Source organism: Taudactylus pleione, unplaced genomic scaffold (assembly GCF_031769625.1).
Source record: "Taudactylus pleione unplaced genomic scaffold, aTauple2 ptg000910l, whole genome shotgun sequence".
Lineage (NCBI taxonomy): Eukaryota > Metazoa > Chordata > Amphibia > Anura > Myobatrachidae > Taudactylus > Taudactylus pleione.
In genome coordinates, this window is record NW_028285311.1 from 655,021 (window position 1) to 673,215 (window position 18,195).

General features: G+C 44.5%; 2 protein-coding genes across 2 annotated transcripts in view; one reads left to right on the top strand and one right to left on the bottom strand.

Annotated features, from left to right (window-relative positions):
* Positions 1 to 18,195, bottom strand: part of LOC148473814 (uncharacterized) — a 336,188-nt gene that overhangs the window by 73,769 nt on the left and 244,224 nt on the right. The gene's annotated exons all lie outside the window — the stretch shown is intronic.
* LOC148473815 (uncharacterized) overlaps positions 1 to 18,195 on the top strand; it is a 155,462-nt gene that overhangs the window by 52,635 nt on the left and 84,632 nt on the right. The window contains exons 6-8 of the mRNA XM_088459442.1: positions 6,965 to 7,027; positions 7,154 to 7,251; positions 7,393 to 7,878. Of these exons, the coding sequence (XP_088315568.1) occupies positions 6,965 to 7,027; positions 7,154 to 7,251; positions 7,393 to 7,878 (647 nt within the window). The remainder of the gene's footprint in view (positions 1 to 6,964; positions 7,028 to 7,153; positions 7,252 to 7,392; positions 7,879 to 18,195) is intronic.

An 18,195-nucleotide genomic window follows, 5' to 3' on the forward strand; every position in this document is an offset into this window, starting at 1 on the left:
GTATTATAGTAACAACAGGGTCTGCGCCACCTGTATTATAGTAACAACTGAGTCTGCGCCACCTGTATTATAGTAACAACAGGGTCTGCGCCACCTGTATTATAGTAACAACTGGGTCTGCACCATCTGTATTATAGTAACAACTGAGTCTGCATCACCTGTATTATAGTAACAACGGGGTCTGCGCCACCTGTATTATAGTAATAACAGAGTCTGCGCCACCTGTATTATAGTAACAACGGGGTCTGCGCCACCTGTATTATAGTAACAACGGGGTCTGCGCCACCTGTATTATAGTAACAACTGAGTCTGCGCCACCTGTATTATAGTAACAACAGGGTCTGCGCCACCTGTATTATAGTAACAACGGGGTCTGCGCCACCTGTATTATAGTAACAACGGGGTCTGCGCCACCTGTATTATAGTAACAACTGAGTCTGCGCCACCTGTATTATAGTAACAACAGGGTCTGCGCCACCTGTATTATAGTAACAACTGAGTCTGCGCCACCTGTATTATAGTAACAACAGGGTCTGCGCCACCTGTATTATAGTAACAACTGGGTCTGCACCATCTGTATTATAGTAACAACAGGGTCTGCGCCACCTGTATTATTGTAACAACGGGGTCTGCGCCACCTGTATTATAGTAACAACAATGTCTGAATCACCTGTATTATAAAAATAGCACACTATATGCACTAAAGTGTAACCTACCGGCACAATAACAATGCAGCACAAGAGTCTGCACCACCTGTATTATAGTAACAACGGGGTCTGCACCACCTGTATTATAGTAACAACTGAGTCTGCACCACCTGTATTATAGTAACAACTGAGTCTGCATCACCTGTATTATAGTAACAACGGGGTCTGCGCCACCTGTATTATAGTAATAACAGAGTCTGCGCCACCTGTATTATAGTAACAACGGGGTCTGCGCCACCTGTATTATAGTAACAACGGGGTCTGCGCCACCTGTATTATAGTAACAACTGAGTCTGCGCCACCTGTATTATAGTAACAACAGGGTCTGCGCCACCTGTATTATAGTAACAACGGGGTCTGCGCCACCTGTATTATAGTAACAACGGGGTCTGCGCCACCTGTATTATAGTAACAACTGAGTCTGCGCCACCTGTATTATAGTAACAACAGGGTCTGCGCCACCTGTGTTATAGTAACAACTGAGTCTGCGCCACCTGTATTATAGTAACAACAGGGTCTGCGCCACCTGTATTATAGTAACAACTGGGTCTGCACCATCTGTATTATAGTAACAACTGAGTCCTCATCACCTGTATTATAGTAACAACGGGGTCTGCGCCACCTGTATTATAGTAATAACAGAGTCTGCGCCACCTGTATTATAGTAACAACGGGGTCTGCGCCACCTGTATTATAGTAACAACGGGGTCTGCGCCACCTGTATTATAGTAACAACTGAGTCTGCGCCACCTGTATTATAGTAACAACAGGGTCTGCGCCACCTGTATTATAGTAACAACTGAGTCTGCGCCACCTGTATTATAGTAACAACAGGGTCTGCGCCACCTGTATTATAGTAACAACTGGGTCTGCACCATCTGTATTATAGTAACAACAGGGTCTGCGCCATCTGTATTATTGTAACAACGGGGTCTGCGCCACCTGTATTATAGTAACAACAATGTCTGAATCACCTGTATTATAAAAATAGCACACTATATGCACTAAAGTGTAACCTACCGGCACAATAACAATGCAGCACAAGAGTCTGCTCCAGCTGTACTCCGAATGTAGACAAGCAAGGTGACACTAGAGTCTGCTCTGCCTACATACTAATAATAATAATAATAATAATAGTAATGATATTACCTGGCTGCTGTCAGAGTCAGACAGAACAATACAATGGCTGCTCTCTCCGTCTCTCCTGTTCCTGTGCTGGGAATAGATCAGAGGAGACAGAGCTCAGACCAGGGGAAAATGGCCGCCGCTCCCATAATAACTGTTATTACTGTATGCTGCCTGACTGGTATACAAGAAAATGGCCGCCGACTCCCAACACTGAGGACATGTATGGTCACCTTATTGGAGGAGAGATTACCAGGAGGCAGGGCTGAATAAAGCGGCTCCGCCCACCCGCCGTCTCTATGGCTGCAGCCATCGCCTCCTCCCTGATGATGAGGTGAGTGACGTTTCGAGGAGCCAATCAGATTGTTAAAAAAAATTAAAGCCGAGCGTAGACCTCCTAAAGGTAAACACGTGACGCTGGCTGGGGAGCTGAGGCCTGGCAGTGACAGGGTTACATAGAGCGCACAGAAGGCGCCGTCTCCGTGTCCGGCATCAGCAGGTAATGGTGTCCTACTATACAGGTGGAGCAGCCTGTGCTGTCCTACTATACCGGGGGAGCGGCCTGTGGTGTCCTCCTATACAGCAGGAGCAGCCTGTGGTGTCCTCCTATACAGGGGGAGCAGCCTGTGGTGTCCTACTATACAGGGGGAGCAGCCTGTGGTGTCCTACTATACAGGGGGAGCTGCCTGTGGTGTCCTACTATACAGGAGGAGAGGCCTGCGGTGTTCTACCATACAGAGTGAGCGGCCTGTGGTGTCCTACTATACAGGGTGAGCTGCCTGTGGTGTCCTACTATACAGGAGGAGAGGCCTGCGGTGTTCTACCATACAGAGTGAGCAGCCTGTGGGGAGCTGCCAGCGGTGTCCATACTATACAGGGGGAGCGGCCTGCGGTGTCCATACTATACAAGGGAGCAGACTGTTGTGCCCTATTATACAGGAGGAGCAGCCTGCTGTGTCCTACTATACGGGGGGAAAAGCCTGTAGTCTCTGTCCCTATAGTATATACCAGTGAGGGGAGGCCTGGGCTATATACCCTGTACTGTCACACAGTCTCCTCATACAGCAGCACTGGGGGTCTGTGTAACCTATAGTATATACTAGTGAGGGGAGGCCTGGGCTATAAACTCTGTACTGTCACACAGTCTCCTCATACAGCAGCACTGGGGGTCTCTGTACCTATAGTATATACCAGTGAGGGGAGGTCTGGGATATATACCCTGTACTGTCACACAGTCTCCTCATACAGCAGCACTGGGGGGTCTCTGTACCTATAGTATATACCAGTGAGGGGAGGCCTGGGCTATATACCCTGTACTGTCACAGTCTCCTCATACAGCAGCACTGGGGGGTCTCTGTACCTATAGTGTATACCAGCGAGGGGAGGCCTGGGATATATACCCTGTACTGTCACACAGTCTCCTCATACAGCAACACTGGGGGTCTCTGTACCTATAGTATATACCAGTGAGGAGAGGCCTGGGCTATATACCCTGTACTGTCACACAGTCTCCTCATACAGCAGCACTGGGGGTCTCTGTACCTATAGTATATACCAGTGAGGGGAGGCCTGGGCTATATACCCTGTACTGTCACACAGTCTCCTCATACAGCAGCACTGGGGGTCTCTGTACCTATAGTATATACCAGTGAGGGGAGGCCTGGGCTATATACCCTGTACTGTCACACAGTCTCCTCATACAGCAACACTGGGGGTCTCTGTACCTATAGTATATACCAGTGAGGAGAGGCCTGGGCTATATACCCTGTACTGTCACACAGTTTCCTCATACAGCAGCACTGGGGGTCTCTGTACCTATAGTATATACCAGTGAGGGGAGGCCTGGGCTATATACCCTGTACTGTCACACGGTCTCCTCATACAGCAGCACTGGGGGTCTCTGTACCTATAGTATATACCAGTGAGGGGAGGCCTGGGCTATATATACCCTGTACTGTCACACGGTCTCCTCATACAGCAGCACTGGGGGTCTCTGTAGCTATAGTATATACCAGTGAGGGGAGGCCTGGGCTATATACCCTGTACTGTCACACGGTCTCATACAGCAACACTGTGGTCTCTGTACCTATAGTATATACCAGTGAGGGGAGGCCTGGGCTATATACCCTGTACTGTCACACAGTCTCCTCATACAGCAGTACTGGGGGTCTCTGTACCTATAGTATATACCAGTGAGGGGAGGCCTGGGCTATATACCCTGTACTGTCACACAGTCTCCTCATACAGCAGCACTGGGGGTCTCTGTACCTATAGTATATACCAGTGAGGGGAGGCCTGGGCTATATACCCTGTACTGTCACACAGTCTCCTCATACAGCAGCACTGGGGGTCTCTGTACCTATAGTATATACCAGTGAGGGGAGGCCTGGGCTATAAACTCTGTCCTGTCTTATGGTCTCATACAGCAGCACTGGGGGGTCTCTGTACCTATAGTATATACAAGTGAGGGATATATTACCTGAATGGGACATTATACAGTAACACCAGTGGATGTGTCTAGGTGATGACTGGAGAGGTGACTGCTGGGAATGGGACATTATACAGTAACACCAGGGATGTGCCTGGGTGATGACTGGAGAGGTGACTGCTGGGAATGGGACATTATACAGTAACACCAGGGGATGTGTCTGGGTGATGACTGGAGAGGTGACTGCTGGGAATGGGACATTATACAGTAACACCAGTGGATGTGTCTGTGTGATGACGGGAGAGGTGACTGCTGGGAATGGGACGTTATACAGTAACACCAGGGGATGTGTCTGGGTGATGACTGGAGAGGTGACTGCCGGAATATGGGACATTATACAGTAACACCAGGGGATGTGTCTGGGTGATGACTGGAGAGGTGACTGCTGGGAATGGGACATTATACAGTAACACCAGGGGATGTGTCTGGGTGATGACTGGAGAGGTGACTGCTGGGAATGGGACATTATACAGTAACACCAGGGGATGTGTCTGGGTGGTGACTGGAGAGGTGACTGCTGGGAATGGGACATTATACAGTAACACCAGGGGATATGTCTGGGCGGTGACTGGAGAGGTGACTGCCGGGAAAGAGACATTATACAGTAACATCGGGAGATGTGTCTGGGTGATGACTGGAGAGGTGACTGCTGGGAATGGGACATTATACAGTAACACCAGGGGATGTGTCTGGGTGATGACTGTATCATTGTGTGTGTCAGGTTCCTATAAGGTGCCAGGATGTCACTGTCTATGTCTCCATGCAGGAGGGGGAGTATACAGATAAGAAGACGATCCGTGGCCCTACCACTTTGTCCCAACCTATCACAGCTGCATAGAACGGGGTGGCTGTTGAGGGCGCTATCTTGAGACTCAAAGGCATCCCCGAATCTGTTATCCCCACTGTGCTTCGTGCCAGAAAACCAGTTACGGTTGCGCATTACCACCGCATTTGGCGGTCTTATGTGGCATGGTGTGGCAGTCGGGGCCATCCGTCTAGGACTTTTCATTTATCCTGGTTATTGCTTTTTCTTCAGATGGGGCTAGATGTTGGTCTACGTTTTTCATGATGATAGGGCAGAGCTCTGGACACAAGCCACTTTCTTCCTTAGGTTGTGTTGGCTTTTCACATAAATCAACCTATCATGGTGCCTTCTTTAGTTGAGGACTCCGGAGTATCCTCGACTCTGGATGTGGTTCGAGCTCTTCGTGTCTATGTGGCTCGAGCGGCGTCTTTCCGTAAGACTGATTCGCTCTTTGTCCTGTATGATGCTGTTGGGAAGGGTTGGACGGCATCTAAACAGATGCTGGCAAGATGGATTCAGCTGACTATACGACAGGCTTATATTCGCAGCAATAGGCTACCTCATCCGTCTATTTCAGCGCATTCCACGCGCTCTGTATGTACATCATGAGTGGCACGTCAGGGTGCCTCCACCATACAATTGTGCACGGTGGCTACTTGGTCCTCGGAACACACCTTTGTGGTTTTATCAGTTTGACACATTTGCTGCTTCAGGCTCCTCAGAGTGCTCTCGCCCGTGGGGAAACGTTTGGGACATCACCAGTGTAACCAAGTCTCCAGTGTCCCCTACCAGTAAATCCTTTTCTCTGATTCCACAGAGAACACTGGACGCCCATCTCAGCGCTTTTCGCCTGTCTGTTTGATTGGTACTGTGTGTTTGTTTGGTTTTGTTTGTTGTGTAATTTTCGCTTCTCTTTGCTTCTCTTGTTCTCCATCTCCTCTTGGCCTTTTTTCTAAACTAAGGGGCTGGTGGGGCATAGAGGGGGAGGAGCTGCACACTTCTGAATTATTTAAAGTGCCAGCTCAACTATCCACGCCTCTGTACACCAGTGTACTTAGTCTCCAGTATCCCCTGTGGTAAGTACCGAAATCCCATTATCTATAGTAATAATACACTGACATCACTTATATCTATAGTAATAATACAGGGACATGACTGGGGAGGTGAGAGGATCTGGGAGTGTCACAGTGACATCAAATATCTATAGTAGTAATACAGGGACATGACTGGGGAGGTGAGGGGATACGGGAGTGACACAGTGATATCAGTTATGCACAATTAACTCTTAAAAACTATTCCATATAGGTGAATTATAATTTCAACCTTTTATTGATGGCTTCTCCAATACACAGGGTTACACAGTAGTGAAGAAGACATCCAGTGAGTGTCAGACACCCAGCAGCCGTCCCTGTGTGCGCCTCCATCTCACTAACACATAAGAGAGAAAATAACCAGAAGATCCTGGAACTCGCCAACAAGATCATCCAGCTGCTGGCTGGAGAGGTGACTGCTGGGAATGGGACATTATACAGTAACACCAGGGGATGTTTCTGGATGATGACTGGAGAGGTGACTGCTGGGAATGGGACATTATACAGTAACACCAGGGGATGTGTCTGGGTGATAACTGGAGAGGAGACTGCTGGGAATGGGACATTATACAGTAACACCAGGGGATGTTTCTGGATGATGACTGGAGAGGTGACTGCTGGGAATGGGACATTATACAGTAACACCAGGGGATGTGTCTGGGTGATGGCTGTTCCATTGTATGTGTCAGGTTCTTATAAGGTGTTAGGATGTCACTATGTCTCCATGCAGGAGGGGGAATATATATAGAGGAATACAGGGATCTGTACAAGGACGTGATGATGGAGAATTATTGGCCCCTCACATCACTGGGTAAGATGAGACAATTTTTTTGTATTGGGGAGAGCAGGTATGGGGGCTCCCTATATACACACATCATCTATTAATCATATATATATATTTATATTATAGTACACAGTTACTGTGTGTCTCCTACAGATGGACCTGGTGGCAGAAATACCCCAGAGAGATGTCCCCATCCTCTGTATTCACAGGATTGTACAGAGGAGAATCGCAGGATCCCACAGGAGAATCAAGTAGGTGGGATTTAGGGTCTCACCAATATGCCACAGTCACTGTATGATCTGTAGAGAAGCTGTGTTTGTCTTATACTCTGATATTCTTTTGTTTTATTTCATCAGACTTTCTTAAATAATTTTTTGTTGTGGGTTATATAGGATGAAGGTCTGGCATTTATAAAGGTTGAACATATAGAAGAAGAAGATACGTATGTGAGTGATATAAAGGCAGAGGATATAGAGGGAGAAGAAGAGACGAATGTGACTGATATGAAGGCAGAAGATATAGAGGGAGAAGAAGAGACGTATGTGACTGATATGGAGGCAGAAGATACAGAGGGAGAAGAAGAGACGTATGTGACTGATATGAAGGGAGAAGAAGAGACGTATGTGACTGATATAAAGGCAGAAGATAAAGAGGGAGAAGAAGAGACGTATGTGACTGATATAAAGGCAGAAGATAAAGAGGGAGAAGAAGAGACGTATGTGACTGATATGAAGGCAGAAGATATAGAGGGAGAAGAAGAGACGTATATGACTGATATGAAGGCAGAAGATATAGAGCAAGAAGAAAAGACATATGTGACTGATATCAAAGCAGAAGATATAGAGGGAGAAGAAGAGACATATGTGACTGATAATAAGGCAGAAGTTACAGAGGGAAAAGTAAAGACGTATGTGACCTATATGAAGGCAGAAGATACTGGGGAAAAAGAAGAGACGTATATGACTTCTATGAAGGCAGAACATACAGAGGGAGAAGAAGAGACGTATGTGAGGGGTGATCAGCAGTGTAAGGAGGAGGAAATACCTACAGATATCGACGCAGGTGAGTAATAAACACTTATTACAGAAAAAAGTCACAAATTCTCCTCACTCGGTCACTACAACAATCTCTTATCCTACACCACCTTCTTTCAGTACAAAGTAAGGCATTGAATGTGTCTGCCAAGTGGGTAAGTCAGGACCCACCAGCCCCTATTATACTCCTGCCCTCCCCCTCACATCATGTCACTGTGTATTACCATCCCAGAGATCTGACCAGTTTCCTCCCCACACTCTCTGGTGTATCTCATACATCAGGAGCCATTAGCACCTATTATACTCCTGCTCTCCCCTCACATCATGTCACTGTGTGTTGCCAGCCCAGAGATCTGACCAGTCTCCTCCCCACACTCTCTGGTGTATCTTCTATATCAGTACAAGGGATGTAGCTATACTAAATAAATCACTGGTCAGTGTGATGAAACCCCATATAACAGCCATGATTCTGGCTTGTGCACTACCACATGTGACAATACCCACTATTTTTTAATATTATGTGATTGTCAATATACTGTGTACTACCCATCACACACAGACACACAACCACACACCCGTAATTGCACAATTGCATCTCCACTTTCTGTGCTTAGATGCTCTGTACTGTTACACTTTATCTGCTGACCTGTCTCTGTATCCTGCTCTGCCCTCCTGCTGTCTTCCTCTTTCTGCTGTTACTTATCTGTGTCCTGCACCATTCCCCTACCCTGTCCTGCTGCCTCCCCCACTCTGTGCCCTGCACCATTCCCCTAACCTGTACTGCTTCCTCCCCCGCTCTGTGCCCTGCTCCATTCCCCTACTGCCTCTATGCCATGCTGTATTCCCTTACCCTATTTTTCTGCCTCCCCTGCTCTGTGCCGTTTCCATACCCTGTACTGCTGCCTCCACCGCTTTGCGCCATTCCCCTGTCCTGCTGCCTCCCCCACACTGTGCCATTCCCTTCTCCTGCTGCCTCCTCTGCACCTTTCCCCAACTGTGTCCTGCTACCTCCCCCGCTCTGCGCCATTCCCCTACCCTGTACTGTTGCCTCCCACGCTCTGTGCCCTGCACCATTCCCCTAGCCTGTCCTGCTGCCTCTGTGCCCTGCTCTATTCCCCTACTGTGTCTTGCTGCCTCCCCCGCTCTGCCCTTGGACATTGCCTACCCTGTCCTCTTGCCTCCACCGCTCTGCGCCATTCCCCTCCCCTGTCCTGCTGCCTTCCCCGCTTTACCCTTGGACATCCCCTCCCCTGTCCTGCTCCCCCCCGCTCTGTGCTATTCCCCTCTCCTGCCGCCTCCTGCTCTGTGCCTTTCCCCTACCCTGTCCTGCTCCCCCCCCCCTGCTCTGTGCTATTGCCGCCTCCTGCTCTGTGCCTTTCCCCTACCCTGTCCTGCTCCCCCCCCCCCCCCCCCTGCTCAACCTTTGGACATTCCCCATCCAGTCTTGCTGCCTCCCCCGCTCTGTGTCCTGCACCATTCCCCTACTCTATCCAGCTGCCTCCCCCGCTCTGTGCCGCCATCATTCTGTGTTGCTCTGTCCTATCGCTCTCCTTCCCTCTCAGCGGTTATATACAGTGACTCATTACCCTAAGTTAGTAACATGACTCTGGTGGGACATCTCTCCCTGAGGATGACCAGAGGACCATATAGAGGCTGATTTTACTACATATATATCCACCTGGAGAACTTTGTGTAGTGTGGACGCAGTTGTTGCTAATTAGCTCACGAGTTTCCCGTGTTTATGTGTGAGGGAGGTCTAGATGGGTATTGTGGTTCACCAACATCACTGGTTGAGATTGTTCTTGTGGCTGGATCTATGACTTGTGCAGATAATGTGCTTGTGTCATTTTATCTGTTCAATGAGAGTCTTGTTTCTTGTTGGTTCATTTGTTAATGTAATAATGTGGTCATCGTTTGTACCTGCAAATTAAACAGCTAAACCTCTTCATTTATAAGAATATGGTGGTGTAGTGGGGTTAGGATTGCTGACTCACAGCACTAAGTTCATGAGTTTCATTTTCGACCAAAATGATGTGTGGAGTTTGTATGTGTTTCCTGCAAAAATCATACTGGCAGGTTAATTTGTTTCTGACCCAAATTAAGCATATTTTGTGTACTAGTAGATATGGTTATGAATATAGATTGTAAGCCAATTGGCCAAATATTCTCTGTAAAGTGCTATGAAATGTGTGAGCTTTATGAAGAACTCTGAATAATAATAATACAGTTATTGTATTTCCAGCAGATGGACGCACAAGCAGGAATGACTTGGAGGGAGATCTCATCTTGTCTACAGATATTCAAATAGAAGATAACATCACACAGGAATCTCAAGGAGATAATCCCGTTACTCTAAATATACATCCAGTACCTCACAGTGCAGCTATATCATCTGATCCCTCTAATTGTGACCAATGTTCTCCTGATACCTCAGTTTTTGTTACACATAGTGCAGCTCATACACCTGATAAACCATTTACATGTTCTGAGTGTGGGAAATGTTTTACGCTGAAATCAAATCTTGTAACACATCAGAGAAGTCACACAGAGGAGAGGCCATTTTCATGTTCTGAGTGTGGGAAATGGTTTCTTTATATATCAAAGCTGGTTACACATCAGAGCCGTCACACAGGTGAGAAGCCATTTTCATGTTCTGAGTGTGAGAAATGTTTTACACAGAAATCAGCTCTTGTAACACATCAGAGAAGTCACACAGGTGAGAGGCCATTTTCATGTTCTGAGTGTGAGAAATATTTTACACAGAAATCAGCTCTTGTTACACATCAGAGACGTCACACAGGTGAGAAACTATTTACATGCCCTGAGTGTGGGAAATGTTTTACACGTAAATCAGAGCTTGTTAAACATCAGAGAAGTCACACAGGTGAGCAACCATTTACATGCCCTGAGTGTGGGAAATGTTTTATACACAAATCATCTCTTGTTACACATCAGAGAAGTCACACAGGTGAGAAACCATTTCATCTACATGAGAGAAGTCACAGAGATGAGCGGCCATTTACATGCTCTGAGTGTGGGAAATGTTTTACATATAAATTGGCTTTAGATATACATCAGAGAAGCCATTTCCATGCTCAGAGTGTGGGAAAATGTTATCCACAGAAAGATCATCTTGTTACATATCAGAGATCACAAAGGTAAGAAACCATTTCCATGCTCTGAGTGTGGGAAATGTTTTATACAGAAGTCACATCTTGGTAGATATCAGCTGTCACACAGGAGAAAATCATGTCTATGAGCTGATACAAAACAGGGCTGTAGCAACACTCCAGTCACACAGCATTTTAAAATTTGAAGTGATCTATCTGCATATAATTGGGATGTGTCATTACTATAAAAAGAGGAGGGATGTACAGCGCTAGGGAAATCTAAACAATAATAATTAATTAATATAGGGCTTGATATAGATGCAATTAATAATTTATACTATTTAATTTGAACTCTCCCAGGGGCACCATCTATGCTATCTGGATGTTCTAACTGAATTTGATCCACCCAGATGGTTTGAATGAATCAGTAGAAGTGACCACTATTTCCTGATATCTCATATATCGCTATCCAAACTATTTCAGTGGTGTAAACAGTTAAACCTTGTATCATGTAATTGTGATTCTGGAGGAAGGAATGCAATAAAAGAAGTTACTGCAGCCTGGCATCTATACAAAAGGTTTTTAATTTATTAGATAAAGTTGATCTCTAATAATTATAAGAATAGTTGATGTGCAAAAAGGGTCAAGTCAATCATATAAGCTGAATACAAATTGATTCAGTATCATGGAAAAACAGATGAAATATATATTAATATTATATAAGGCCGGTTGGAGGTGTAAAGGGGCATATCCACTAGGCAATATATGCAGGCGATTACACAATAACGATGTATTTATCATGCAATTGCTTGCAAATCGCACATGAATCAGGCAGGTTTAGGTCGGAAATAACCAGTGATGCACGTGCCCGCTGGTTGTTTCTGATATCGATCATCGCCCGTACATGCTGGTCAACCTGATGATCGCGTCAGGTTCAGCATGTACGGGGATGATGGATGTGCCTGGACTGAACGAGTGAATGTTCAGTCTAGGTACATCACTAGACATACAAACGAGAGCACGATTGCAGTGTCGTAATTGTGCTCTCATTTGTATAGCTATAAGTGGATACGCACCTTAAGCCTATAACACCCCAAAGAGCAAAAACAAACAACCAGAAAACAAACAGTAGAGATTACCGTACATAGTTGTGCACTGTAGGAGAGCAGGCTGGGGTAGGAAGGGAAATTATGGCCAAAATAAGGTGCTAGCATAGAGACCTTGTGGGTTAAGTCAATGGCTGATGCTGCAGGGTATCAATGGTGAACTCCTGAGTATCCTTGGTGATTATAGGTGGTATGTAGCTGCCGGCGGAATCTGTATGACATACTGCCAGACCTAAGCTCGGCGGATGAAATACCAATACCGGAAATCCAGCAGATGAAGATTTCGACTGTGCCTGGTAAGTATCCTAACCCTCTCCCCTCCTAACCCTCCCTTAGGGGTGCCTAACCCTAACTCCTGGGAGGGTGCCTAACCTCCCCTGGGTGTGCCTGACCCTAACCCACCCTTCCCCTAGCCTAATCCTATCCCTCCCAGGAGGTGCCTAACCCTAAGTCCCCCCGGGAGTCCCTAACCCTCCCGTGTGGTTCCAAAGCACAAAAAGTTGTTTATGTAAAGAAAAAGTAACACTATTAAAGATTTAGCACTTAGAGTAAAAAGCAATAAAATAGTACAAGCCGATACATACGCATGCGCACTGATCCCGTATACAGTCATCAATCCAGACATCTGTGATCATCAAAGAGAATGAGTGTACACTGAGATCGGGACACAGCCTATATACATTACAAGTTTCAGAGTTAACAAAGGGACAAATTGACAGGTTCTCATTGGTTCTTGCTTCTGGTCATTGGTCAGTTCATACGGTGTCAGGGGTATAGCTCAGCTCTCCAACAGTCCCTTTGTGTATCTTTTCTGCTGAAGAACTGGTTAAAACTGGCTACAACACTACATACAAGAAATAACATTCTATTCAATAACTGCCTATCCATAATTAGCGGACTCATGATGCGATTTCCTTTCCGATAGAAACGGATGTCTGCAAATAAACAGGGATTTAGTATGATACCAAACATGACATGTCCACTGTATTCCATACTTTAGATCTCGTTAAAGTACATATTAAATCATAATTATTACATAATACCTTTAATAACTCTGGTTATCAACTATAGTGTGTGGGAACCATTTTATACATATGCGTTTGCTTATGTGCGTCTGCATTGAAATAGCAAATGTGCGTATGTATGTATGTATGTGAATACGCATATGAGCGTCTATATGTACGTATGTGGATACACATACGAGCGTCTATATGTATGCATATATGTATATGTGTGTGCGTTATGTGCATCAGTATATGTGTGTGGTGGATGCGCAATTATGCGCATCGGATTGCGCCGATGCAGAGTAGTTTTCAATTTACTCGCCATCAGACTATAGATGACTAGATCATCAGATAATAATTGCAAACGATCATCCAATTATTTGACTTTGACAGTCCACCTTTTGATAGCAAATATAAAACAATCACATTCTATTCTTAACCTTTATAGCGATGCATAATAAATCATTCAATCTTCTGAATGGTGTGACACAAATTGGTCATTGAACCGTCAATAATGCATTTCAGAAAGGGTAAAACAACCCTTATACGCACTCAGCAGATCTATAGGGGATCATTGGTAGAATGTGGGACCTCATCAAACCTATAAAGGAAGTTTGGGGGAATTGAGACTACATTATGATGTTTAAAAGAACACTTACAATAATTATTATTATACATGACTTAGCGTATTCACATATTATTATCCGATGGTACACTCAATTTCAGGATTGTAATGCAGTTCTTTATCAACCTTAGTACCTACACCACCACTATTCACCATCATCATGATTTCATTTTTACTGTTTACCTTAGTGGTACTTTTTCCACACTTCAACACAGCTAGAACACATCTGGCACATAAACCAATTACTAAAATAACAATCAGTATAAGAATAAGGAGCTTACCTATACTAGCAACCATTTCCTGTACCCACTCTCCCAGACCGGTGAACCATTTTACAGGGTTTAACCATGAGAACCATTTCTCTACCCTTTACCTCTGACTCATACAACAAAGTATTATGGTCCTTCCGAAACTCCCACTTCAGTTGTAGGATTTCATCCATTTTCTGGTCAATCACCTCTTTGGGGTCACTAGTATTATTGGTAATGTACGTGCAACACTTGACACCAAATTGGGTGGCCAAAGTCACACAATATCCACCAGTAATAGATGTTAAGTAGTTTAAAACTAGCCTATGTTGTACCAACTCCTTTTTATAAGTCTGTAGCTCCTTACCAGTATACCTGGAAGTGTCATTATACATCTCTGTGATGTTGTCTATTAATTTAGCCAAGTCTTGGATATATCTAAAAATTAAAGTTCCCCGAGTTATCCTGGTGGGATCTAATGCTACCAAAATTTGGAAGCCAGTTGTTTCACAAATCAATTGTGTGGCTATATGTTCTTCACCAGGTATATTTCTTTTGTCACGATGTTCATATTGCGTGTGTATGTATGGAGGGGGTGTGGTTTTATGGATACCAATCATTTCATCATGTGTAAGAGTCATGATTTCTGGTAGCACCCTTCCAAGATAACATAAACCTTCAGAGCTCGGAGAGAGCCACTTGTATGCTTTTCTTCCACATATAAAATACACATCATCTGGGAGTACGTAAGGAACAGAATGCATCATTATCATTGAACCCATTATTCTGGCAAAAAATCCTGCCCCTCTTTCCCCCATTTGACTGGTACACATTTCTGGTTGTATAATATTATGAATACCTAATAACCTTTATACCCAAATATCACTATTTAGCTTTGCAAGTTGCGCAAGAAATAATTGCTTTCCAGACTTTGAGTGTGGTTCCAAAGCACAAAAAGTTATTACAATAAAAGAGTATTACGCACTTTGATCTAAACTATGAGCACAAAGAATTATTAAATACATAAGGTACAGTCGATACATACGCAAGAGCACCGGTCCCAGTTACAGTCATCAATCCTGAGGTCTGGTCATCCAAGAGAATGGCTACTGACTGGGACTGGGACACAGGCTATATACCTTAACAGATCATGATAACAACAATGTAGACAGACAAACATAATTCCATTGGTTCTTGGTCTTTGTAGTACACTGTAGTTCATAGGACAGTTCACTAGGGGTATGTCCCAATTCTCCAAATTACATTGTCTTTAATTGATTTAAACTAGATAGAGACACTACAGTTTATACAGTCTAACCAATAATTTCCTATATTCCATAACCATCGAACGCAAGATGTGACTCCCTCGCTGATAGATTCGGATATCTGGAAATAAACAGTGTTAGTTTAGTACCAAACATGCCATGTCTATCATGTTGTATACCATTAATATCAAATACATTTTACATCATAACTTTAATATAAACCATAATGTGCAGGAACCTTTTTATGAGTGCATGTATATTTATGGTTATATGTAAGTATGCATTGTGTGTCTACATGCAGCGTAAAAGGTGCATTGTATGCAGGGGTTGTGTACAGCGCAAAACATGCACTGTGTGTGTTTATTTACAATGGAAACTATGTGTACACACATTGTGGATACACATGCGATTGTGTGTGTGTATGTATATATATATATATATATATATATAGCTTTAAACAGTAACTGGTTATTACTTCTGTCTGAACTAGAAAATGACAGACAATGGAGTTTCTCCCATTCACAGGTGGAGCAAGCCTTGGAAAGATGTCTGATAATTTTAACAAATACAATCTAGAATACAATTGTTAGTTCTGCTTAACCACATCAGCATTGGACACAAGGCTTACAATTGCTAACGATAGCTAAACGTCTGACAATTGTTTCCAAATCTATATTCAGAACACTCCCTCTGAGCATATCAGTGTCTGTGTTATACTTCAATCGCCACAGGCATACTGTGTATGCAGAGCAAACACTTACAGTATCTGTGTATTCTTAATTATTTGTCACAGACATGTCCTCAAGACTTGTCTGTCATCACTGAATATATGAAGTCTTTAAAGATATATATATGTGTATTTGTGCACATTTATTATATAAAGACTTTAACAGTGTGCAGTAACACAGCAGATGTACACAATGCTAAAATAGCGCCATGCACAATGATATTATACTGACTACGCCAGATTGCGTCATGCAGACAATGCAAACATGGCGTCTTCAGATATTAATTTTACAATTTAGGTCTCAGCCAACCATCCAGCTTCAACAGTCCACCCTTTGATAGAAACAATATGCTATCACACTCTGGGCCTGACTCAGAGATGGACGCTCTGAAAGAGCGCTCGCCCTGAATCGGGGCATTTTTTTTCTTTTTGGAGTGGCCTGGCCGCTCGCATAGTTGTGGGTGACCACCCACAGCTATAGCGAGCGTCCAAGTTGATGGTCGCGATGGTCAAGACCATCGGCCTTGCGACGAGACCCTTGTGGTAGGGTCTCGTGGCCGCAAGCCCCAGAGAGCTTCTGGCTCTAATAGAGCCGGAAACTCTCTTACTGACATCTCTGGTGATATCAGTGGGGCCGCCCCCAAACAGCAGGCATTCGCTTGGGAACACCTCCATTTGTGAAGCCACCCCCCGGCCACGCCTACCAAATGGGGCGAGCTGTCAATCACCATCGACAGCTCGCCCCCTTTGGTGCAAGACCCAGAGCGACAGAGCACCCATCGCTAGCCGGGTCTCGCGCATGCGCACGACGGAGCCGGCTCCATCGTGCGCATGCCCAGTGGGCAAACATCGACCTGGTTGCGAGCGCTCAGCGCTTGCGACTGGGTCTGAATCAGGCCCTCTGATCTTAACCTGTTGTAGTCATGCATGATAATGGATTATTTATGGTTATACATGGTGTGACACAAGTAGGTCACTGAACTATTAAATAATGCGTTATCAAGAAAGTAGAACAACCCTTACACGCCATCTGCGGTTCTATAGGGATCATTGGTGGGATGTGGGATCTCATCGAACCTATAAAGGAAGTTTGGGGACTTGAGAATACATTATCTAGGATGTTTTAAAAATAACCTTAATATATCTATGCATGACCACACGATTTCATATTTCATCATCTGATGGTACACTCTAATTCAGGGTTGTAATACAGTTCTTCCTTGACCTTGGTATCCATAATATCATTGCTCACCACCATCATTTCTGTTGCTCTGTTCACCCTTGTACATTTTCCACACTTCAATACATTAGGAACACATCTGACACACAAGCTAATTACTAAGATGACGATCAGTATAAGGATCAGGAGTTTACCCACAATAGCAACCAGTTCCTGGACCCACTCTCCTAGACCGGAGAACCATTTCACAGGATTCAAACAAGTGAACCACTCTTCTACCTTTTCCTCTATTTCAACCAGTGAAGCATTATGGTTCTTTCAAAATTCCCATTTCAGCTGCAGAATTTCATCCATCTTCCAGTATATCACCTCCTTGGTGTCACTTGTGTTATTGGTGATGTATGTGCAACACTTGACACCAAATTGGGTGGCCAGAGTCACACAGTATCTGCCAGTGACAGCCATTACATAATTTAACACTAGCCTATGTTGCACAAGTTCTTTCTTATAAGCTTGTAACTCCCTATCGGTATACCTGAATGTGTCATCCTACATCTCAGTGATATTATCTATTAATTTAGCAAGATCTTGGATGTATCTAAAATTTAAAGTGCCCCGAGCAATTCTGGTGGGATCTAGTGCTACCAAAATTTGGAAACCAGTTGTCTCATTAATCAACTGTGTAGCTGTATGTATGTCACCAGGTATCATGTTTCTTTTCTCACGGTGTTCATAATGCGTATGAAGATATTGAGATGGTGTGTTTTTATGGATGCCAAGCATTTCACCATGTGTAAGGGTCATAACCTCTGTGTGAGGGTCTGGGTTTGTTGTGGACCCGGGGTGTGACAGGAGCAGACACAGAAGCAGATTTAAATAAAAAGGTGGAGTTTTAA